We start from the raw sequence: 24,782 nt of genomic DNA, 5'->3' as shown, positions 1-24,782 counted from the left end.
TTATCATCCTTTGACTTGTCTAGTTTAAACGCGGTACAGTTGCTAATACGAAAATGGACAACTTGTATTCGGCTTAATTATATGTAAGTTTACTTCGTAATGATGAAGATGGTTGACTGATTATTATAATTTTATAATCTCTACTCCATTCTATATGTAAATGGTCTCTCTCTGATCTCTATCTTCTCAACTGAACTGTGAAGACTCGAGCCTAATCAGGGTAAGATTTCTGGCAATTGTATTTCTATATTATAGTTTGTATTGTGCATGGTGTAAGAGTATTTTGTTTTGATCTTCCTTGTGGATGAAAATTATTCTGGAAAGATGTTTGGACAAAGCTTATATTCAAATGGATCATTTATAAGAGTATTATTTATTGACATGCAAACCTGATAATGTACTTGAAATTTTATAGTATCACCTGATTTTTCTTTCATCTTTCTGCAGACTTTCAACAAAGATCAGAATACCAAAAGAAGGATACGCGCCTTTATGGCCTCAGACAAGGAAATTTTCAGCCTTTCTGGAGCAGCACATTTAACTGCCATCGACTGGTAACATAATTTCTGAAACAAATCTTTAGGTGTTTAGTATCTGAACAATTTCAATACCTGCTAATTACATGTCCTTTAGTTTCTTGAACTAGACTTTCATTTGAACATCAACTTTTTTTGGGGTCTAAAGTTATAAAAGAACAAGATGTTTAAATTATGCTCTGTAAGAAAAATAGAAATCCCATTAATGTTACGTTCTTGCAGGAATAATTCATATCATCGAACATCTGTGGCTGCTAATTTGATACAGGGGACATACATTCTAGAATGTGATCGTCAAAAGAAACGCCAAGGCGCTCAAGCTCTTGCTCCTGCCTGGTGGGACTTTTTCCACTTTCAGTTAACCCGTGCACTAGTAGATGATACTGATAATTCAATTATTGGGACCATTTATGAGTTCAAATACCCCCCTTACAATAACAATTTCCAACAGAAGCCTCCAAGATATGTCATTGCAATTCGAGGGACAGTTCCTAAGGCCAGTAGTCTATCGAAGGACCTGAAGTTGGACCTGCAGTTCATAGGCAACAGACTCCACCAGAGTCGCCGCTTTCAAATAGCTATGCAAGCTGTTCAAGAGATGGTTACACTTGCTGGAGCTGCTAATATTTGGTTAGCTGGACACTCTTTAGGTGCAGCCATAGCATTACTGGCTGGAAAACACATGGTCAAGTTAGGCTGTCCAGTTGAGACTTATCTTTTCAATCCACCGTTTACTTCAGCGCCAATAGATAAAATCAAGAATGATAAAGTAAAGCAGGGTGTGCGGATTGCAAGTAGTCTCATCACTGCTGGAATCACTGCTGCAGTCAGCAGTAAAAATCAGAAGGTGCAAAGAGAGGATTCGTTTCAAGTACTTTCCACATGGATTCCCTATCTCTTTGTAAATCCATCAGATCCTATTAGCTCAGAGTATGTAGGGTACTTTGAGCATAGGGAGAAGATGGCTGAGCTTGGTGCTGGAGGAATCGGGAGAGTTGCAACACAAAATTCAATAGGGAGTCTGTTCTCGACTGCGTTGGGGAAAGATATAGAACCAACTCATCTACTTCCTTCAGCTTATTTGACAACTAACATGAATTCAGGTAAAGATTTTAAGGAGTGTCATGGAATCCATCAGTGGTGGAAACAAGATTCTCAGTGGAATTTTAAGCTACATCAGTTCAGTTGAATGTTCTTCCTTTCGAGAAAAATCTATTCAGCATACGTTTCATGATTGTACAAGTCCTTCAGCTAAATGCTATTTGCTTTTCTCTCAAATTATGTATCTTCAATAATTTGATTTAACTCTTCTGAGTTGTGATATGTAATATAGACCCTTTTTTATGATACAAACGTTCATGAAATCAGTTGGCCGATTTCAGATCCCTTTATTCTTTCTTCTTTATATTTTGTTATTGACAAGAATTATTGTTCTTCAAAATTTCAACTAGTTGGCTTGATTAATCTTGATCATACACAAATTCTAAAACTGTTTAGTTCACAAAATCAGGTGGTGATTGATCCATTTTAACAAAATTCCAAAGTGTAAATTATCATATGATTTTTTTTATGCTCGTGTGAATACCTATATAACACATAAAAATTGTGTTATACTTGAACGCATTTTCTAACACAGACCTCGAGAGGAAGATGATGCATTCTCATGTTATGTATTTGGACTACTTACCTCTTTGTGAGTCTTGATGACTGAAGATCCAATTCGTCCCGATATTCGCAGGAGAGTGTAGTCCTTTGTGATTGTGCATTGGGGTGTAGTACAGAAGCATTTCATTTGCTCCCAACAGTCTGGTGATTAATGTGAGTAAGAACGAAAGCACGCAGAGTTTTAATTGGCATTTTGGCACTTTGTGCTTGCATTGTGAAAAGCAATGTATATATCATGTCCATGAACAGTCTGATCTCTTTTTCTTAAGAAATTTAATTCCTATGAGTTGGTTAAGAATACAAATATGCAGGCTTCACCATCCCAAAAATCAGAAACTACCATTGTAATTTTCATTAAAACTCTTTAGTCTTGTACATGGCAAAACTCCTCTCAGCAAGAAGGTTCAACAGTGCTAATGGTATTTGTGCCAACCAATCATCTTTTTCTTAGTACTAATAATTGGGTGTGGTTCAATCTAAATTAGGCACTCAAAATTCTATTTCTGGATAATTATTTCAAACTTGTTCTACCAACTTGTAAGAATCATCTAAATATTCTAGTATCATCTAAATATTCTAGTCTATACTGAACAAATTATACATAAAAATGTCAACTACTTCAGTTATCTTCCTTGGTCTGCTCTTGTTTTATTTTATTGTCTTAGCATTGCTTGTACAAAGATATAAAATTAACAACTTGTATTTGATTGAATTTCTGAAGTTTACTTTCTAATGATGACAATAATTGCCAGATTATTAAGAGTTTTATTATCTGCTTCTCCATTCTACGGTTCTACCTCTGCAAGTCTCTCTATACCTTGCCAACCTAACTGCAGAAGAGTTTCAATGGCAAGCATAATCAGGGTAAGTTTGCTGGCAATTGTAATTTTATATTATAGTTTGTAATCTGTACAGTGCGATCAATTTTGTTATTAATGGGCTAAATCTGTTTTTCCGAATGCTGTTTGTGTGTCACTGCTCACTGAGAAACCATAGTGCGTTCATTTTTTCCGTGACCTGGAAGTAAACACTTGCTCATCACGCCAATCACAACATTTAACTTCCACTTCATATGTATGTAAAAGATAGTCTGTTGGAGGAAAGATCTGATACTGGCATCAAGCTGAGTTATATTCTATACCGAGTGTACTTTCAGACACATAATTAACTTTGTGTACTTTTAGATACTTAATTAACTTTGTCTTGTGATTTTTGACTAGTTTTTAGAGAAATGAACAATATGAGTGATGAATAGTTTTCTTATACTTATTTAGCTTGTTCAGAAGTTCCTCTAGTGTAAAATAATTACTTGGTGCATCGATCAATTATACATCTTATTCGCTTTAATGAGAACTAGCTAAGCATTGTCTAGTTTTCCTTCCATATGACCGTATGTACTGACCTTCAACATAGACGGAAAAAAGAGATCAGCGCTTTTATAGCATTACTTGTTGGACAAAACATGGTGGAGTCTGGCTGTCCAGTTGAGACATATCTTTTCATACCATTAGATGAAATCAAGAATGAAAAATTAAAGCGAGGCGCGCGGATGGCAGGTAATCTCTGTTAGGAGTTGTTCCACATTGTTTATGGGAGGGGCAGAATGCTAGTATATAAGCAGACAGTAAACTCCATTGGTATGAGGCATTTTGGGAGTGATCCAAAAAGAAATACCTTCATTGAAGGTGGAATTGGTGGAATTGGAGTTAGTATAGCTGGAATAGCAGGTGCAGTGAACAATATAAGAACCAACTCATCTACTTCCGTCAACTTATTTAACGACTTCAGTTAACAATTTCGATGAGTTCCATGGGATATCTCAGTGGTGGAAACAAGATTTTTAGTGGCAATGTAAGCTACACCAATTCAGTTGAATGATACTTGCTTTTATCTCAAATGATGCATCACAGACTGGTATATTTGAATCTTCGACTCCAAGAAGATCATTTAAACTCGAATTTTATGCTGTTCAATTCGCAGAATCAGGGTGGTGGCATTTTTTAACAAGATTAAAATATCTTAAGTATGGCATCTCGGAAAATTTACATATTTTTTAGACTTAAGCAATTCATTTGAACATGTGTTGCATATCTCATGTTTTCACAGTGACTGAACTTTTAATACATAAGAGCATGAGTTAAATTTCAGAACAAGAATGTCAGAACGGGGGTTAAATAATAAGATCATACAAAAATGGCTTCAAAAAAAATTTAGCCAAAATTTAAATATGAGATCAGAATGAGTTCGAGTGTTTTGGGTGTCACAAAAGCTCAAAGTTATGAAGAGGAAGTTGATACTGATACTTGAGGATTACAGGAGTTGTGACATGCCTAAACGACAATATACAGTACAATTTTATAATTATTTTTGTTTCATGTATACGAAATTATATTAAATATATTAAAAAACTTAAGTTACTGAGCATACTTATAATTAATAATATTATTTAAATATTATTACAAATATATTGTATATATTATATATAAGATGAATATGGGAGAGAATACATCATATGAAATTGTATTTCATTCAAGTGTGTATCTTACAAGATGAGACTTGAGTCCTATTTATAGGTTCACTAGAACATAGATAGAGAAATCCAAAGGCCAAATACATGAATATAGGTAGAGAAATCCAAAGGCCAAATACATGTACTTGAAAAGCCAAAAGTCAAGAGTTATGACTTTGAAAGTCAAGAGGTTGTTCTAGAGTATTTTAGAGACATCCATATTCTAACACTCCCCCTTGGATGTTCAATTTTCAATAATCGTGCCTCGTTAAAACCTTTCTAGGAAAAAACTCATTGGGAAAAAAATCCTAGTAAAGGAAAAAGAGTACATCGATTTTGAAAAGTTTATTTCAAGTTCTTAAGTCGACGCATGCCAATCTTATGTACCAAGCTTTCAAAAACTAATGGGGGTAGCGACTTCGTAAATAGATCTGCAAGGTTGTCTCTTTGAGCGTATCTGTTGGACTTTAATTTCTCCATTCTCTTGAAGGTCATGTGTGAAGAAAAACTTGGGTGAAATATGTTTAGTATTATCGCCTTTGATATAACCTTTCTTTAGCTGCTCGATGCATGCTGCATTGTCTTCGAACATTACTGTTGGTGTCTTGTTATGATACATGCCACATGACTCCCGAATATGCTGACATATTGATCTCAACCAGACACATTCTCGACTAGCTTCATGGATTGCAAGAATTTATGCATGATTAGAAGAGGTAGCAACCAAAGATTGTTTAACAGATCGCCATGAGATGGTTGTATCCCCATAAGTGAACAAATATCATGTATGTGATCGAGCTTTATCTGGATCAGATAAATATCATGCATCTACATAACCCGTTAGCACTGCTTTGGATTTATTAGAATAAAATAAACCCATATCAGTTGTGTCTCGAATATACCGAAAAATATGTTTAACACCATACCAATGCCTCCGAGTTGGGGCGTTACTATGTCTTGCTAATAGATTCACAGAAAATGCTATATTGGGTCGTGTATTATTAGCAAGATACATAAGCGCGCCTATAGCACTGAGATATGGTACTTCAGGACCGAGTATCTCTTCATTTTTCTCCTTTGGTCGGAACACGTCCTTTTTCTTATCAAGTGATCGAACAACCATTGGAGAGTTAAATGGATGTGATTTGTCCATGTAAAACTGTTTCAAGATATTTTCTGTGTATGATGATTGATGTACAAAAATTCTATTTGGAAGATGTTCAATTTGTAATCCAAGGCAAAGATTTGTTCTCCCAAGATCTTTCATTTCAAATTCTGCTTTTAAGTAATCAACTGTTTTCTGAAGCTCTTCAGGAGTTCCGATGATATTCAAATCATCAACATACACAGCCACTATAGAAAATGAAGATTATGTTTTCTTTATAAAAATACATGGACAAATAGGGTTATTCTTGTAATTTTCCCTTAGTAAATATTCGCTTAACCTCTTATACCACATTCGACCAGATTGTTTTAATCCATATATGGATCTTTGTAACTTAATAGAATAAAGATCACGAGAGTATAATTTAGATGCTTCAGGCATTCGAAATCCTTCAACAATCCTCATATAAATATCTTTCTCAGGGGAACCATACAAGTATGCTGTCACAACATCCATTAATCGCATTTCTAATTTTTCAATAACTGCCAAGCTAATAAGATAACGAAAAGTTGTAGCATCCATTACAGGGGAATATGTTTCCTCATAATCTATGCCTGGTCTTTTTGAAAATCCTTGAGCAACTTAACGTGCTTTATATCTCACAATTTCATTTTTATCGTTTCTTTTTCGCACAAATACCCATTTATAACCAACGGGTTTAGTCCCTTCAGGGGTTCGGACTACAGGTCCAAAAACTTCATGCTTGTTAAGTGAGCTCAATTCCTTTTCAATTGCTTCTTTTCATTTTGGCCAATCTTCCCTACGTCGATATTCTTCGACAGATTTTGGTTCAAGATCCTCGTCTTCCATCATTATATCAAGCGCTACGTTATATGCAAAATTTTCATCGACGATGATGTTATTTCGGTTCCATTTATTTCCCGTGACAACATAATTTATAGAGATCTCTTCTATTTCAACATTTTCAGGTACCTGGTCCTCTTCTGGGGTTTGGTTATTCATGTCACGGGTCTCTTCTGGAGTCTCTCCTTGAGATTTTATTTCATCTATTTGGGCATCGTCATATTTTGCTCATTTTCTTTTCAGAGGATTTTTATCTTTGGAACCGATTGGTCTACCTCGCTTCATGCGAGGTCTTGACTCATTTGCCTTGATAATTTGTCCTTCAGGGACTTCAATTTTTGCAGGAGCATTTTCAGCTGGTATGTGTGACTTAGTCACTTTATTGATATCATTGAATGCATCAGGAAATTGATTTGTTATTCCTTGTAAATGGATTAGTCTTTGAACTTCTAGTTCACATTGGTTTGTACGAGGATCAAAAATGTTCAATGTTGGTGCATTCCATGTAATTTCTTTCTCCAGCTGCTTATTTTCTCCCCCTGATTTAGGGAAAATTTTAATCTCTCCCCCTAATTTTGGAAAAACATTTTCATCAAAATGACAGTCTGCAAATCTTGCAGTAAATAAATCACCTGTCATTGGTTCAAGATATTTGATTATTGAGGGAGATTCATAACCAACATATATTCCTAATTTTCTTTGAGGACCCATCTTTGTGCGTTGTGGTGGGGAATTTGGGACGTATACCGCACACCCAAATGTTCTAAGATGGGAAATATTAGGCTCTCTTCCGGAGGCCAATTACAAGGGAGAGAATTTGTGATAGCTTGTAGGTCTGATGCGTATAAGTGCTACTGAATGTAAAATGGCATGTCCCCAAACTGTAACTGGGAGGTTTGTTTTCATAATTAATGGTCTAGCAATTAGTTGGAGTCTTTTATTAAATGATTCTACAAGACCATTTTGTGTATGAACATGAGCTACAGGATGTTCAACACGTATCCCAATTGATGCACAAAACTCATTAAAAGCTTTTGATGTGAATTCTCCGGCATTATCCAATCGAATTGTTCCAATATTATAATCCGGAAATTGTGCCCTTAATCGGATTATTTGCGCAAGTAGTCTCGCAAACACCAGGTTACGAGATGATAATAAGCACACATGTGACCACCTTGTTGATGCATTGATTAATACCATGAAATATTTAAATGGTCCACATGATGGGTGAATGGGCCCACATATATCACCCTGTATTCTTTCTAAAAATTTAGGAGATTATGTTCCAATTTTTGCTAAGGAGGGTCTGATAATCAATTTTCCTTGAGAACAAGCACCACAAGAGAATTCATTAGATTGAAAAATCTTCTGGTTTTTCAATGGATGCCCGTGTGAATTCTCAATAATTTTTCACATCATAATTGATCCAGGATGCCCTAGCCGATCATGCCATATAAAAAAATTATTTTTGTCAGTAAACTTCTGGTTTACTGTGGCATTTACCTCAATATTTCGAATATGGGTATAGTATAATACGGAAGAAAAGGCTGGCAATTCTTCTATAACACATTTGCTACCCGAAGTGATACTTGTAATATAAAGGAATTCTTTATCCCCTTTATTCACTGTTTCAACGTGATATCCATTTCTTCGAATATCTTTAAAACTTAATAAATTTCTTTGTGACTTTGGGGAGAACAGTGCTTCATTTATAATAAATTTTGTTCCTTCGGGTAGTAATATAGTAGCTCTTCCGGAGCCTTCGATCAATTTTATACTCCCGGAAATTGTGCATACATTGCCTTCATATTTATTTAAAGAGGTGAAATATTTTTCATTTTTAAGTATAGTGTGGGTCGTTGCGCTATCTACAAGACAAATATCTTCCTCTTTTATTATATGCCCAATGCGAGAATGTAAAATATCCATATTGCTTCAATAATACATAAATATATAATTAGTAAGGATAATTAGGAAGAGATACAATCATATGCATGCGAATATAAAATAAAGCAAATAAGTACATCAAGCATTCTGTTTATCATCTAGGGTAGTGGTGCCGTCAGGAGTCTCATAAAAATCAGCGGTATCCAAATAAGTCATTGTTAAGAGATTGTCTGCATGGTCTTTATCTTCGAAAACTAAATTTGTTTCAACATTCTTGCCTTTGTCCTTCAGGGACGCTTGATAAAGATCAGCTAGGTGTTTTGGCGTACGGCAGGTACGTGACCAATGGCCTTTCATTCTACATCTATAACATTCACTTTCAACAACCCTTTTTCCTTTATTAATATTTTTCTCCAACTTCGGGTTGGAATTAGATTTATCATACTTAAAAATAGGGTAATTTGGGATTTGATATCCACGACCACGGGTTCCTTGTCCATGAGCAAAACCACGTCCACGATTACCACCTTGTCCACGCCCATAATTGTATATTGCCGCATTCACTTCAGGGAATGGGCGAGATCCTGTGGGGCGACACTCATGATTCTTCATCAAAAGCTTATTATTTTGTTCAGCAACAAGAAGACAAGAAATCAAATCTGAATATTTTGTAAAACCTTTTTCACGATATTGTTGCTGGAGGAGTACATTTGAGGCATGAAAGGTTGAGTAAATTTTTTCCAACATATCCGCATCAGTAATATTCTCTCCGCACAGTTTTAATTGAGAACTTATTTTAAAAAGTGCGGAGTTATATTAACTGACGGTTTTAAAATCTTGCAGCCTCAAATGCATCCAATCATAACGAGCTTTTGGAAGAATCACAGTCTTTTGATGATCATACCTATCCTTTAAATTTTTCCACAATTCAAGTGGATTTTTCACCGTAAGATATTCACTTTTAAGTGCCTCATGGAGATGGCGGCGAAGAAAGATCATAGCTTTTGTGCGGTTTGACTCAGTCTCTTGATTTTCCTCTTTAATTGTATTTCCAAGACCTTGTGCAGCCAAGTGAATTTCGATATTCCATATCCAATATCCATGACAAATAATTCTTTCCCGTAATATCAAGAGACTCGAATTCCAGTTTCGTAAAGTTTGACATATTATAAACTATACAAAAAGTGTTAGTTAAATATATTAAATATTTATTACAAATAATAAGACTAATAAATCACAAGTATAATATTTAAAAATATCCACTCTTATCATGCAACAATAATAAATAATTATGAACAAAGGTTACTCCAATAAATTTAGTTCTAAACTATAATGAACATAAAATAATGAGTAAAATAAAATTAACAAAGGATAACCTACAAAATATTATTTTTATTCTTAAAGATTTTCGTGCATAATATCATGCATAACACGTAATTAATGAATAAATAATTATACGCACAAGACTAGCATCAATATTGATATTAATTTTTCGTTTCAGATCAAAAACAAATAACAAATATACAAAATGATGGACACAAACTCTGAACTATAACAGAAAGGTACACACGATCAAAATATTTGCGACAAAAAATGAGACACTACTGTTTATTACACATGAATAAAGATATCTGGTATTAGTGCCTAGTGGTTACTCATTTTTATTTATTAATATTCTTACATGACACATACAGAATATGGAGCTCCAATCACTACTCTTCATTTTGGAAATTTCATTCCTAGATAGGCACGTCATGGTGGAAAAGAAAAAGTATAAATTTAATCTAATCTTTTTACTCATGTTAGTCACTAACAATAAAAAGCAAAGAGGGTCCAGTTTGCATGAATTTAGGGTAGCAAAAACACTCAACCAAGAATACAATTCAGAGGATTAAAATAATATAGTATCTCCCAAAAAAAATTGTAATGCATGTAGATCATACCTTTGGCTTAAATGGGATATAAGATATTGCTCCTTCTAAACTTTATACAAACCAAACTCCTTTCAAAGTTTTGAGCAACTCGTGCTGATAACGTATTACAGATTTATTGTATATATTATATATAAGATGAATATGGAAGAGAAGACATCATATGAAATTGTATTTCATTCAAGTGTGTATCTTACAAAATGAGACTTGAGTCCTATTTATAGGCTCACTAGAATATAGATAGAGAAATCCAAATGCCAAATACATGAACATAGGTAGAGAAATTCAAAGGCCAAATACATGTACTTGAAAAGCCAAAAGTCAAGAGTTATGACTTTGGAAAGTCAAGAGGTTGTTCTAGAGTATTCTAGAGACATCCATATTCTAACAAATATGTAGTTTTAAAATATCAACTCAAAACTAGGATAAAAATATATAAAAAATAAATATTAGTTCATTATGTACTTATGGAAACACTAACCATGTAAGGTTGGTGATATATGCACACCCCAAATTGATTGTTGCACACCCTATCTTTCAATATTACAAAACTAACCTCAAGCATTTTATGAGTACTTATTTTAAAATTTTTGCTGCTATATTCACATATCATTCCGGCATATCTTTCTGCCTTTTAATATACATTTTTTTTTAATTTTCTAATTTATATTTATATTAATTCTATTAAATATATCTTTTATTTCATTATATATTATACGTAAAAAAGTCACTCTCTCCGTTCTCGTTTCTTTATGGAGAGGGTGTTCGATAAGAATTTTAAGGTGCATAAAAATATAGTTGAATAACTTATTTTTTACGACTATATGATTTTAAAAAAAAATGAATGTTTAGATTTTAATTCAAAAAAATAAAATTTTAAAAAGAAGTTATGCAACTATATTTTATATGCGCTTTAAAAGCGTGCCAGACACTTTTTTTGGAATGCAAAAAAATAAGAGATACGAAGGAAGTATTATACCAATACAACCATACAAGTTTGTCAAACAAATAATCCAGATACAGATGTATGCATATGTCCGTGTCCGTATTCATAATTGTCGGATTGAGATACAGATATTATCTACTTTATTTCTAATACATATAATATCCGCTTTTTCTCGGATACAAATGCAATTTTTTGGATGGATTTGAACTTTTTTGATGGCCCAGCCTTATTAACGATGTGTTCAAAATATTTTTTAAGGATTAAACTAAAATAATATTTTTTTATGTACAAGTCATGAACACTGAAATATCCTTATTCTCGAAATATTTTATTTTATTAATACAATGACATTCATTTCAATTTGTATTTACTCTGAATATAATATTTATATAATAAATCAGTACTTTTAATTTATTTAAATCAACATTTATTCTTGAATTATCTTTATCAATTATATTATTTTGGACACAAAATATTAATTTCTAAAAAATAATAGCTCTTGGTATTTATATTAATAATAAATTTATAATAATAGTGATTAAAATGTTAACTAAAAACATAAAAATAAATTGACAAAAATTAAAATGAAAGGAGAATAGGTAAGGGTATTATGGTCAAGTAATTATTTTAGGGTGTGCAACCATCAATTGGGGGTGCATATATCACTACCCTAAAATTAAGTATATTAAATTAAATAAATAAATCTTGAATAATTTTATATTTGCAGGAAATCGAACACAAATTTTGAAATAGTATTGATTAATTAAATTATATAATGATAATTAAAATTTAATTATTGATAATATTTTGTTTCGGATGGAAAATTAAAATAACCATCTCAAAATATTTACCGGTGAAATGTTCGGCCCAAAATGTTCACTGAATGCAATGAATGCAATGAATGCGTATTAGATGCGTGTTTACTTTTTTAAAAAATAACAAAATACATGTATTCAGAAAATGTACATTCGGTTTTGTCTTGTAAATACACATTCTCGTAATATGTATTTCTTTAAAAATGAAAAGGAATATCGAATGCGTATTTCTTATTTTAAAAAGTAATATATGCGTATTCAGTAAATATTTTAGACACCGGTATGCGTCATTAGACATTTTAACGCATCTAATGTTTATATCTACTTGCGCATCTCATGTTATCACCGTGATTGCACTTCTCATGCATACGAACAGTAGTTAAATTAATGTCAGAAAATCAGGCTCTACTAAACCCATTTTCTCAATTTTCAAAATGAGATAATTTATACAGAACATATATTCACCCATGGAAAAGTCTGTCTTTTTGACAGGAGTTTGTCTGTCCTATTGACAGTGTTTTCTTTCTGTGTGTTTTATTGGTACAAATTATGGAGCGGAAAAATCAATCATTGGAGGAAATGTATTCGAGAATAACATTGGAGGATGAAGATAAAGGAGGGGTGGATATTGGTGGGGAAGAGAGGGTAGTAGAGGCACAAAAGTTTATATTGATTGGGAGGTTCCTTACAGAGAAAATTGTCAATTTTAATGCGAACATGATGGCTTCGTTATGGAGGCCAAAAGAAGGAATGGAAGTGCATGATCTGGGAGGTTTTCGTTATTCTTTTGTTTTCTACCATGTGTTGGATTTACAAAGGGTCCTGGAGGGGGGGCCGTGGTCCTTTGAGCAGAGTACGTTGGTTTGTCATCAGTTGTTTGGGAATGAAGATCCTCATACAGTACAATTGAAGGAGACAGAGATGTGGATTCAAGTGTATAATATTCCAAGCGGCTTCATATCTGAGAATGTGCTAAAGAGTATAGGCAATTCGATTGGTCGTTATGTTAAGTCTGACTCTGCTAATTTTCATGGTTCATGGAAGGAGTATGTGAGAATCAGGGTGGCTATGAATGTTGATAAACCTCTCAAGAGGAGGATGAAATTGAAAAGAGATGGAAATAGCTGGAATTGGATTAATTTCAAATACGAGAGGTTGGGTTCGTTCTGTTTTGTTTGTGGCATTTTAGGCCATTCGGAAAGGGAGTGTAATGTTGTATATGCAAATCCGGAGAAGGTAGTAGAACGTGCTTATGGTGCTTGGCTCCGGGCTCCAAACCGTAATAATAAAAGTGGTCCTGGTGCGCGGTGGCTGCGTAATACGAATGAGGGTGATACAAGGTGGTCAACGAATAATAGTACATTTTCTGGGTCATCAAATGCCGCACACGGTGGTAAGTCAGAGGAAGAGAAATTCATGGAGGTTGATGGTGTTCTTCGTGAAGTTCCGGATTTTTAGGAGACAGTTAGAGTTGTTACGCGGGATAAGGGGGATTTGAATGAACTACATAAGGGGCATGATCAAGGGGGAGATATAGATGGAGGGAATTTAAATTTGAAAGAGAAGATTGTGATTGACCCGAAAAGAAGGCGAATGGAAGTAGGAACAGAGGGAGAAAATCTTGGACAGGATAATACAAATATTGTTGGGCCAGATAATGTGACTGGGCCAAAAAACTTGCATATGGCGGGATCTGGGCCCCAGACCCGCCCAACATTATGAGTCTTTTAGCATGGAACTGTCGTGGGCTGGCCAACCCACGAGCAGTTAGGTTTCTTAAAGAAATCGTGTATCAATATAGGCCTTGTATTATTTTCCTTTCAGAAACTTTAGTTAAAATAAAAAAGATCGAAGAGGTCTGCAAAATAATTGGTTTTGCTGGGTACCATGCTGTGGACGTTCAAGGTCATGGTGGTGGTCTTGCATTATTCTGGAAAACTGATGGAGGAGTTCAAGTAATGGATAGTTGCAGTAATTACATTGATTTCGAAGTTAATCATGCTCAGGTTGGGAGATGGCGTTATACAGGGGTTTATGGCTATCCGGATAGAAGCAGGAGAAGGGAGGCGTAGAATATGATTCGAAGTCTGGCTGAGAGATCGTCAATTCCCTGGTGCCTTATTGGGGACTTTAATGATATGGTGGCTGCAAATGAAAAGAGGGGAGGGCGTGCTCATCCAAGGAGTTTGATGCAGGGTTTTTCGGAAACGATTTTTGAATGTGGTTTAATGGATTTGGGTTTTGAAGGTGAGGAATTTACTTGGGAGAAGTTTAGAGGAACAGAAGATTGGGTGCAAGAGAGGTTAGATAGAGGACTAGCAAATCAAGGTTGGAAAGAATTGTTTCCAGATGTTGTGGTTAAGGTGGGGGAAGTATCAACGTCGGACCATATCCCTATTTTTCTAAGTTTAAATAGGAAGGTGTATATGAAAAAGCAGAAGTGGTTCAAGTTTGAGAATATGTGGATTAGGGAGAAAGAGTGTTATGGTCTAATTAATGAGTGTTGGATGAATGGTGGGAGTGGAAGTATTCTGGATAAAATGGTTCGGTGTTGCATTAAGCTTGAGGAGTGGGGGGTGGTTTAGTGAAGGAGATGCGAGATAATTTGGTGAAGTATAGGAATCAGATGAGAATTTTACGGGCTAGATGAGATGCTTATGGTGTTAGCCAGTATAATGCAGCTCGTTGGGAGTATTTGGGTCTCCTAGAAAGACAAGAAGTTTATTGGAAATAAAGGGCTAAGCAATTTTGGCTTGCAGAAGGTGATCAGAATTTGAGGTTTTTTCATCGGTATGCGTCGAATAGAAGGAAAAATAATTGTATTAAAGGTCTAAAGGATAAGTATGGGGTCTGGAAGGAGGAGGAGGTAGATATTCAAGAAATAATTATGGATTACTTTTCTACGTTATTTCAGTCTTCGACAACAAATGGAGGTCTGGTAGCTGGGGAATCTGTATTGACCATTTCTGAAGCACAAAATCAGGTGTTGTTAGAGCCAGTTAGTGCAGAGGAGGTTAAGGCTACGGTGTTTGCTATGTATCCGGATAAATCGCCTGGCCCGGATGGGCTTAATCCGCCATTTTTTCAGACTTATTGGTCTATTGTGGGAACTGATGTAGTTCAGTTTTGTCGATCGTTTCTTTTATCTGGAGAGTTACCTCAAGGAGTAAATAATACGTTTGTTTGTTTGATTCCGAAAGTGAAGAACCCACAACAGATGACGGAGTTAAGGCCTATATCACTATGTAACGTGCTTATGAGAATCTTACCAAAGGTTTTGACTAATCGTTTGAAGCCTTGTCTGAATTCAATTATTTCGGATAAACAAAGTGCATTTGTAGAGGGCCGTTTGTTAACAGATAATGCCTAAATAGCGTATGAGATAAATCACTTTATTTGAAGGAAGACGCAGGGGAAGGTTGGTGTTGCAGGTTTAAAAATTGATGTGTCAAAGGCCTATGATAGGCTCGAGTGGAGTTTTATTGAAAATATGCTGAAGAAATTTGGTTTTCAGGACAGATGGATTAGTAGAATTATGATGTGTGTCCGGAGTGTATCCTATAGTTTTCTTCATAATGGCGAGGTTTTTGGTGAGATTTTTCCGCAGCGGGGACTCCGACAAGGGGATCCTATATCCCCTTATTTAAATATTTTATGTGCTGAAGGTCTGAGTGCGATAATTCGAAGACATGAGGATGTTGGTTTGATTCATGGGTGTGCTATTGCTAGGGGGGCACCGGCTATTTCGCACTTATTGTTCGCGGATGATTGTTACTTGTTTTTTCGTGCTTCAGAGACGGAAGCAACTACTATGAAGGGGATTTTGAAAAGGTATGAATCAATTTCTGGGCAAGCTATCAATTTTAATAAGCCGAGTATCATTTTTAGTCCTAATACATCGGAGGCAGTTAGAGCAAGAGTGTGTACGAGGCTTGAAGTTAACGAAGTCAGAAATCCTGGAAGGTATTTGGGTATGCCAATGGTGGTGGGGAAGAATAAAAACGAGGTATTTGGTTTCTTAATTGATAGGGTGGGGCAGAAGTTGCAAGGGTGGAGTAATGGGTCTTTATCTAAGGGGGGGGGAACTTGTTCTTCTTAAAATTGCTGCTCAGGCTATACCAAATTTTTGGATGAGCTTGTTTTTTATTCCATTGAGTGTGTGTGATGCTATTGAAAAGAAAATGAATGGGTTCTGGTGGGGGAAGGGGACGAATGGTAGAGGGATAAGGTGGATGGCCTGGGATAAATTGAGTGTCTCGAAATTTGGTGGAGGTTTGGGAGTGAAGAGTTTGGGGAAGTTTAATACAGCTATGTTAGCAAAACAAGGCTGGCGGATTTTAAACGAGGTGAACCCGTTAGTGTCTAAGATTATCAAAGCTAAATATTTTCCCAAGACTGATTTTTTAAATGCAAAGTTAGGGGCAAATCCCAGCTATATGTGGCGGAGTATTTTGTCAGCGCAAGATGCGATTAGATCTGGGTGTCGTAGACGTATTAGTGATGGTTTGAGTACAAAGGTTTGGGAAGTACCTTGGCTCCCTTCGGTAGATAATGGATATTTAACTACGAATGTTGCATCAGAGTTACAGAATATTGAGGTTCATAGTTTGTTTGATGTAGATAAAGGTGGATGGGATGATGATATTTTAAATGATATCTTTAACAGTCGAGATCGCGAGTTAATTCAGCAAATTCCGATTCCACTTAAACGGGAGAGGGATTCTTGGTTTTGGTTATTGGAGGATAGGGGTATGTTCACGGTTAAGAGTGTGTATAAGCAGCTTCAGGGAAGGTATGATACGTCGTTTAGTGATTTCTGGAAGAAGTTGTGGTCCTTAAAAATCCCAGGAAAGGTTGCTAATCTGTTATGGCGTGTATGCAGTGGTTGTTTACCAACTCTTGTTGCTTTGGCGTTAAAACATGTTAGTGTTGATATTAGGTGCCCGTGGTGTCAAAGTGAGTGTGAAAGTGATGCACATGTTTTATTTGACTGTGGTTTTGCAAAAACAGTGTGGGCAATGACTGGATTACAGAGACAAGTGGAAAGATTGCAGAACGAGACTTGTTTTGAGGTACTGGTTCGGGTGTTTCATACAGTTACGAAGGATCAGAGTGCTATGGTTGGAATGATTTGTTGGAGCCTTTGGAACCGGAGGAATAATTGGGTCTGGGACCGAGCAAACGGTTCTGCGTTTGGAGTAAAGGCTGCAGCGTTAAATTTACTTACTGATTGGAGGAAAGCACGGGTGATAGAGAGAAGGAATGTTCATCAAATTGCTGTGGTTGCTCAGACGTGGAGTAAACCACCTGCAGGGTGGAAGAAGATAAATGTAGATGCTGCTACTTCTTCTGATGGTTTTGTGGGTATAGGAGGGGTTATTAGAGATGAGGAAGGTCATTTTCTTCGGGCGAGATGTGGCCGAGTTGCTGGACGGTGGAAGGCTAGGGAGGCTGAGGCTATTGGCTTGAAGGAAGCTTTGTCCTGGGCTAAGGAAGTAGGGTTGGATTGGTGTGTTTTTGAATCAGATTCGAAGCAACTTGTTGATGCTTGTAATGGCCAGCAGGGAGCGAGTTATTTTCACACCATTGTGTCTGATTGTGTCGAGTTATGTAAGCACTTTGATCATGTGCTAATCTCTTTTGTGCGTAGGTCTGCGAATAGTGTGGCACACTTGTTAGCCATACATTCTTTGTCTGACTTGAGAGAATGGATTGTTCATCCACCTCAGTTTATTCATCATGTACTAGATTCTGATTCTTCTTAAATTTTATAAGTGCTTTTTTCTCAAAAAAAAAAATTAATGTCAGAAAGAGGGTTGAATAATAAGATTATTCAAAAAAGGGCTTGAAAAAATAGCCAAAATTTAAATCTGGGATCAGAATGACAGAAGCATGATGTTACAAGGAAAGTGGTTCTGGGATGGTTAGCTGTGGAATCAGGAAAAGATCACAATTCACAACTGAAGATAAGGTGGATTTCATTTTATCTAAGGGCCTCGTACAAACTAGTCTTAAAAGTGTAAGTGGGTCACTTGATCTTCTCTTTTGCTAAATGGGTAACTTAGATCTTTACTTCCTTTCAATAAAAGTCGAACTCTAAAATTTCTATTGGACAAGACCTCAACTACTCACTAATCCTTTGTAACAACATCAATCAAGAAAATTTTCTAATTTCACATGACACTTCTATTAGAATAATACTTTTTCTGAAAAAGAAAAAATATATATTAAGGACGCATAAGTAAATGACTTAGTAAGTAGTATTATACATAATACATAAGAGAACTGAATTATTTAGAGTAATACTCCCTCCGTTTTATTTTATAGGACGTTCTAGGATTTTTACCAATATTAAGGAACTTCATTAATACTATTGATAGTATTCTTATTTTACTCATCAACCTTGATTTACTCTTTTTACTATCCGTGCATAATAAATATACTAGCACTAGTTTTTAGTGATAATTTATCGACAGCTTTTCATTATCTCATGTACACCTTTTCACTTATTTAAAATTTTGGTTCCCTCTAAAATTTCAATACTTCTCTTATTTAAAATTTTGATTCCCTCTAAAAAATTTAATTTACCTTTAAAATTTTCAAATATCCCTCCATTTTTTCACAATACAATGTATATATATACGTGTGTCTTTGTACTTAAAAGCGACAAACAAACATGTGAAAAAACACATGAAGACAAATTATATCACATACAGAATATGAATACCAGCTATAATTTTGATCTTAACGTACCAGCAAGTTTATGGGAAGATGAAGAACGGAGTTCAAGAAGCACATCCCCAGAGATTGAAAGTTCTAAATTTACAGGTACACTGCACCGCCAGTTACTTCATGTGAATTATGTTATGTTTTTGTTAAGATACTCCTACATTGTATGGGTTGTTTTAAATTTGAAAACTTGTTTTGCACATTAGATTCACATTGTTTACTTGAAAATATTTACTAATGTAATTGTTACAGGTACAAATGATTTTATAAATGAAGAATTTACGTCCAGAGATCACAATGAGGAGGATGACTCAATTATATTTGATACAAGCGAACTTTCTGAGAGTAACAATTTATCAATTTTCTTATGTCTTTTTAAATTAGTCCCTTTTTAATGATTTTGTAAGGTATTTAATTATTTTTATACTTATTTTCAGGTGAGAATGAAACCACAAATCAAGGAATATAAGTGAAAAAAATAAAAGTGCTTACTAATGATATGAGACAGGCTATTTATGCAAGTTTATTAAAGAAAAGCATGAATAGAAAACTCAAAAAGTACACCACCAGGAATGTTGCTACACTATTTTCAGTCTCGATGTGCACTGTTCAAAGAATTTGGAAACGATCAAAGGAGAATATCATCAATGGACTTGTCAACGTATCTCATCGTAAGACTAAAAATTGTGGGCGTAAGCGGATAGAAATTGATGTTGAGCAATTTCGTAATATACCACTTCGAAAAAGAACAACTATGCGTGCAGCAAGTGCTATGAAAGTTAGTCCATCACTAATTAATCGCAACTTCAAGAGTGGAAAACTTAAAAGACATACTAGTCCACTAAAGCCTGTGCTAACGGATGAGAATTAAAAAGCCTGGGTACAATTTTGTTTGTATATGCTTGAAGAATACAATTTACCACATGATCCAATATTTAAGAACATGTACAATATGGTTCACATTGATGAGAAGTGGTTTAACATGACAAGAAAAATGAAATTTTTTATCTTTTATCAGATGAAGAGGAGCCCTACCGGACATGCAAGAGTAACAATTTTGTGACAAAAGTAATGTTTCTTGCTGCTATAGCTCGTCCACGCTTTGATGATGAAGGTAACGAAACATTTTCAGGAAAAATTAGCATATTCCCATTTGTTACAAGAGTGCTAGCAAAAAGGAGTAGTGTAAATCGAGTTGCGGGAACAATTGAGACAAAAGCTATGACATTAGTAAAAAGAGACACAGTAAGATCAATTATTATTAACAATGTGGTACCAGTTATCCTAGAGAAATGACCAAGGGAGGATGCTATGGCCACCATTGTTATTCAGCAAGATAATGCCAAAACACACATCGATCTCAATGATAGAGTGTTCCGTGAGGCAGTACAACAAAGCGGCTTCGACATCCAAATAAGATGTCAACCACCAAATTCTCATGATTTAAATGTGCTAGACCTTGGCTTTTTTAGGGCCATTGATTCTTTAAAGTATCAGGAAGCTTCGAGAACAATTGAAAAGGTTCTTATTGCAGTTGAAAAAGCTTATGAAACTTTTTCAAGTAAATCCTCTAATAATATTTTTTTTTAACTCTACAATCATGCATGAAGGCTATAATGGAGGTGAGGGGTGGCAACAATTATAAAATTCCACATATGAAAAAATTTGTTTTGGAGAGATCTGAGGAATTACCTATTCAGCTAAAATGTAATGTACAATTATATAAAAATTTGATAATGGATATGATATTTGAAATGTAATCAATCTTTGTTATAAATTGTAATTTTCATTAATCTAGACATTTCAAATACAATCTCACAAACTTTATTCTTCTGGAATCTTGTTAAGATCAAATGGCTTCAGGTTTAGATCCAGCTTCTGACACTTGTTTTCTCCTTTCTTATTGCATGAAGTATATATAAATCTTGAATCGACATTAACATCTTCCTGTAACAAAAAAGAACATACACTTGGAAAATATATCTGGGACATTTCAAATACAATCTCATATACATTTTGTGCTTCCACAGCTTTGTTAAGATCAAATGGCTCTGGTTGACACTTGCTTTCTCCTTTCTTGTAGCATGAAGCATCTCCATTAATATCTTCATGTAATAGGAAAAAACATACACTAGGTGTATATATAGCTGACATCATTATTACTTCTTCACCGATAACTTTACTAGTAGTAGAATTTTTTTTTAGTGTAAAATATTTTTTTTCTTCATTTTTTATGATTGTGCACTTATCAAAAATCATATTTTCCATAATAATATATAAAACATATACTAATGTTTTAAGAGAAAAAAATTGATGTAGAAGAAGAGATGGAGTTGAAGAAAATAGTACTACAAGATTATGTAAAAATAATGTTCATGTATATATATAAAGTTTAAATGTAAAACACTAAAATGAGACGTTTAGTGTTTCTAGGTGCATGGATGCGTGAAAAATAAAAACAGTAAATAAGAGTGATCTTGGAAAAAAGTCACATACACTTGGAAAGCGAGAACGACCTATATTTTGAAACAAACACAAAATTTTAAAACGTCCTATAAAACAAAACGGAGGGAGTAAGAACTAAGAAGTGATCACAATTAATTCATTGCATCAATTGTTTTTCCTTTTTTATTTCTTTAATTGTCAAATATTTTCCCCATTAAACCAAGTATCTAACCCACCTGATATTTTGGGAAAAAAAGAGAGCAAAACTATAATTGAACTTTGAGAAATGTGATTAAGGGCCTGTTTGGCTTCACATAATAAATAACTTATTCCTTTATAAATCCGTAAGTACTTATTGACGAGTGTTTATCGACCCAGCTTATAAGTCCAATTTATAACTTATAAGCTGATAAGTTAAATATTAGCAACGACGTACTTTTTCTCAACTTATTTTGATTTTTCATTTTTTTATTAAATTTTGTTTTAAAATTTATGTTTTTATATCTCTTTCTAATTTAAAATTTACGAATTAAGATAATTATATATAAAATTTATTTATTTTAACTCAGTTAAGTAAAAAAATTCTGACATTTAACCAAACACTTATTTAACTTATAAGTATCCATCTACTTATCACTTATAAGTCACTTATTTATTTTAATTCATAAATTACTTATTTTAAGATTTCTCAAACGGGTACTAAAGTAGCTGGATTTTGGCCATGTTATTAGATTATATATATGCTCCCTACTAGGGGTGCACACGGGTTGACAAAACCGATCAAACCGACCTAACCCAACCCTATTTTCGGTCGATTAAACCGAACCGTTATAACCCGATATTAGGTTGGGTTAAAAATATGTCAACCCGATTTTAATGGGTTGGGTATGGGTTTAAAGTTATTTTTAACCAACCCAACCCAACCCAACCCAACCTGAATTTTTAATTTATTCGTATAAATATATACTATGTATATCTCTATTCTATACTCCTTATATTAATATGTTGTTTAATTTCAAACTAAATTTGTTGCATATCAATTATAGTCAATTATATAATTTGTTTTTCATACACCATTAGAGATCTTTAGTACTTTTTTTGTGTATAAAACATATTTTACTACAAATAAACATGCTATGTATCTCGAAAGATATCTAAAAAAAATGTTCTCAAATGACACATAACATGGTCCTAATTTGGCTAAGGTTCACGTTACAACTGATAACACTACTATTGTCAATAAAAAACGTTAAAACTTACTACTCCCTCTGTCCCTAAAAACGTTTCCTATGTGTGTTGGACACGTTTGTCAATGCATATTTTTGATTGTTAATATCTTTAAATTTATTAGTATTAAATATAAAAATTTCACTGTATTAAAGTATTGATAAATACGAATCCAACGAGATCACTCATGACTATGTTTGATATTATAGATTAGACGTAAATTAGTAGTCAATCGCTTACCGTGAACAGTACCGAAAGTCAAATTAGACAACGTTTAACGGGACGGAGGGAGTACTACCAGCTTACGGCTCGTGCGATGCACGGGTATCGATTAATATTTATATATTTTTATTTTTATTTTATATAATTTTATTAACATTATATATAAATATTAAAATACTAAATAATGATTATATAATTATAATTTTATTGAGTATAATTTTAAGTTAATTTCAAATAGTATAAATAGTATATAATTAATGAGATCTTATTCATTAATAATAATGTATATGTTTGTTCTTGGTGAAATTCGAACCTGAAAATTTATTTGTATATTTATAAATAATAATATAAATGTTTGTTGTTAACGAGATTCGAACCTGAGAAATTATATGTATTGTTATAAATAACAATATATATGTTTGTTGTTGATGGGATTCGAACCTGAGAATTCTGTGTGGAGTGTATTTTTTTATTATTTGGATCCAACGGCTCAGATTATTTGATGAAAAAGATCCGACGGTCGTAATGCAAAGGATAACCAAAATGAGGGATTAATCAAACTACAAATTATACCCCATTCCTATTATTATATTATACTAGTTTAAAACTCGTGCGATACACGGGTTCCGTTAATATTTAGATTTTTTTATTTTTATTTTATATGATTTTACTGAAATTGTAATATAAGTAATTGAATACGTAAATTAATAATAATATAATTATAATTTGATTGTGTATAACTTTAAGTTAAATCAAATAGTATAGTATAAAATAGTATATGGTTGATGAGATTTGAACCATTGACCTTATTTATAAATAATAATTAAATGTTTGATGTTGGCGGGATTCGAACATGTGAACTTGGTTAGTGTATTTTTTTTTATAAATATTAATATAAATGTTAGTTATTGGCAGGATTCGAACCTAAAAATTTATTTGTAATTTTATACATAATAATATAAATGTTTGTTGTTGGCGGAATTCGAACTTGTAAACTTTGTTGGTGTATTTTTTTTAGTATTCGGACTTAACGGTTATGATCATTTAGTTAAGAGATATGATGGTTTTGATCAAAAATGATAAACAAATACAGGGTTAACCAAATTACAAATGTTCGGTTATTATAATTTAGTATTGATAAGATAACGACAGTACTCCATCAAATTTCTTGTTCATTTGTTTTTCTATTTTTCATTTAGTAGTTTTTTTCTGGTAGTTATAATACAACAATAGACTAACTGATGACTAGACCCGACAAATCACTCATCTCATGTCGTGTAAATTTATAATATAACAATAGACCGATTTACGAATAGACCTGATGAATCATTTATTTCACATTATCTAATGTCATATATTTATTTTAAAATGTAAATATTACCTCTATCTAATTTTAGTTGTCACGTTTGTATTTGTACAGGTCAAATTGACTTAAATTTGATCGAAATTTATTAATAATTTATGATTGAATAATGTAAAAAATTATATCACCGGAAAATAGATTTAATCTACTTTAATATATAATTTTCAGTTTTTTGAAATAATATATGAGTAATGTTTAATCTTAAGTCGAAAATTGGTCAATTTAATTTTTATAAAAAAAATGTGACAACTAAAATGTGATGAAAATAGTATATAGCAAGTTGCGCGGTTCCTTTATTTTGCAGGATGAGGACAAACAATAATAACATATGGTTTAGAAACCCGCCAATATTCTTTAGGATAAATCACTAATTTAAGTGCTTCCTGATTAATTATATAAAAAATCATCCATGTTGACATTATTTTCTTGGCTGTTTTGAACATCTGTCTTGATTTCTAAACGCGTTTGTTATATTTTATATAGACATGAGCTGAGCTAATTTCCCCTGACCAGCCCATAGACTGTGACATATCATTTG

At 33.7% G+C, this 24,782-nt stretch overlaps 4 protein-coding genes across 4 annotated transcripts; 3 read left to right on the top strand and 1 right to left on the bottom strand.

Annotated features, from left to right (window-relative positions):
- The first annotated feature begins 73 nt into the window (after nucleotides 1-73).
- LOC141692552 (GDSL esterase/lipase At4g10955-like) lies at nucleotides 74-1,941 on the top strand. Its single transcript, XM_074497423.1, has 3 exons — nucleotides 74-220; nucleotides 448-554; nucleotides 759-1,941. Exons 2-3 carry the CDS (start codon nucleotides 493-495, stop codon nucleotides 1,723-1,725), a joined length of 1,029 nt encoding a protein of 342 aa, XP_074353524.1. The 5' UTR covers nucleotides 74-220; nucleotides 448-492; the 3' UTR covers nucleotides 1,726-1,941.
- Nucleotides 1,942-8,704: 6,763 nt separating this feature from the next.
- LOC141691949 (uncharacterized) lies at nucleotides 8,705-9,313 on the bottom strand. Its single transcript, XM_074496696.1, has one exon. It carries the CDS (start codon nucleotides 9,311-9,313, stop codon nucleotides 8,705-8,707), a length of 609 nt encoding a protein of 202 aa, XP_074352797.1.
- Nucleotides 9,314-12,807: 3,494 nt separating this feature from the next.
- On the top strand, nucleotides 12,808-13,716 carry LOC141691948 (uncharacterized). The gene has a single exon (XM_074496695.1). The coding sequence runs from the start codon at nucleotides 12,808-12,810 to the stop codon at nucleotides 13,714-13,716; it is 909 nt and encodes a 302-aa protein (XP_074352796.1).
- Nucleotides 13,717-14,333: 617 nt separating this feature from the next.
- Nucleotides 14,334-14,843, top strand: LOC141691947 (uncharacterized). Its single transcript, XM_074496694.1, has one exon. It carries the CDS (start codon nucleotides 14,334-14,336, stop codon nucleotides 14,841-14,843), a length of 510 nt encoding a protein of 169 aa, XP_074352795.1.
- The last annotated feature ends 9,939 nt before the right edge of the window (nucleotides 14,844-24,782 follow it).

The sequence above is a fragment of the Apium graveolens genome, chromosome 10, assembly GCF_009905375.1.
Source record: "Apium graveolens cultivar Ventura chromosome 10, ASM990537v1, whole genome shotgun sequence".
In the NCBI taxonomy this organism is placed as follows: Eukaryota; Viridiplantae; Streptophyta; class Magnoliopsida; order Apiales; family Apiaceae; genus Apium; species Apium graveolens.
Note: the sequence above shows the minus strand (reverse complement) of the source record. Positions and strands in the feature narration are given on the sequence as shown.

Coding starts and splice junctions, on each gene's coding strand:
- LOC141691948 (XM_074496695.1), top strand. CDS start 12,808: ATGGAGCGGAAAAATCAATCATTGGAGGAAATGTATTCGAGAATAACA.
- LOC141692552 (XM_074497423.1), top strand. CDS start 493: ATGGCCTCAGACAAGGAAATTTTCAGCCTTTCTGGAGCAGCACATTTA. Junction 555..758: donor CATTTAACTGCCATCGACTG/GTAACATAATTT, acceptor ACGTTCTTGCAG/GAATAATTCATATCATCGAA.
- LOC141691947 (XM_074496694.1), top strand. CDS start 14,334: ATGATTCGAAGTCTGGCTGAGAGATCGTCAATTCCCTGGTGCCTTATT.
- LOC141691949 (XM_074496696.1), bottom strand. CDS start 9,313: ATGTTGGAAAAAATTTACTCAACCTTTCATGCCTCAAATGTACTCCTC.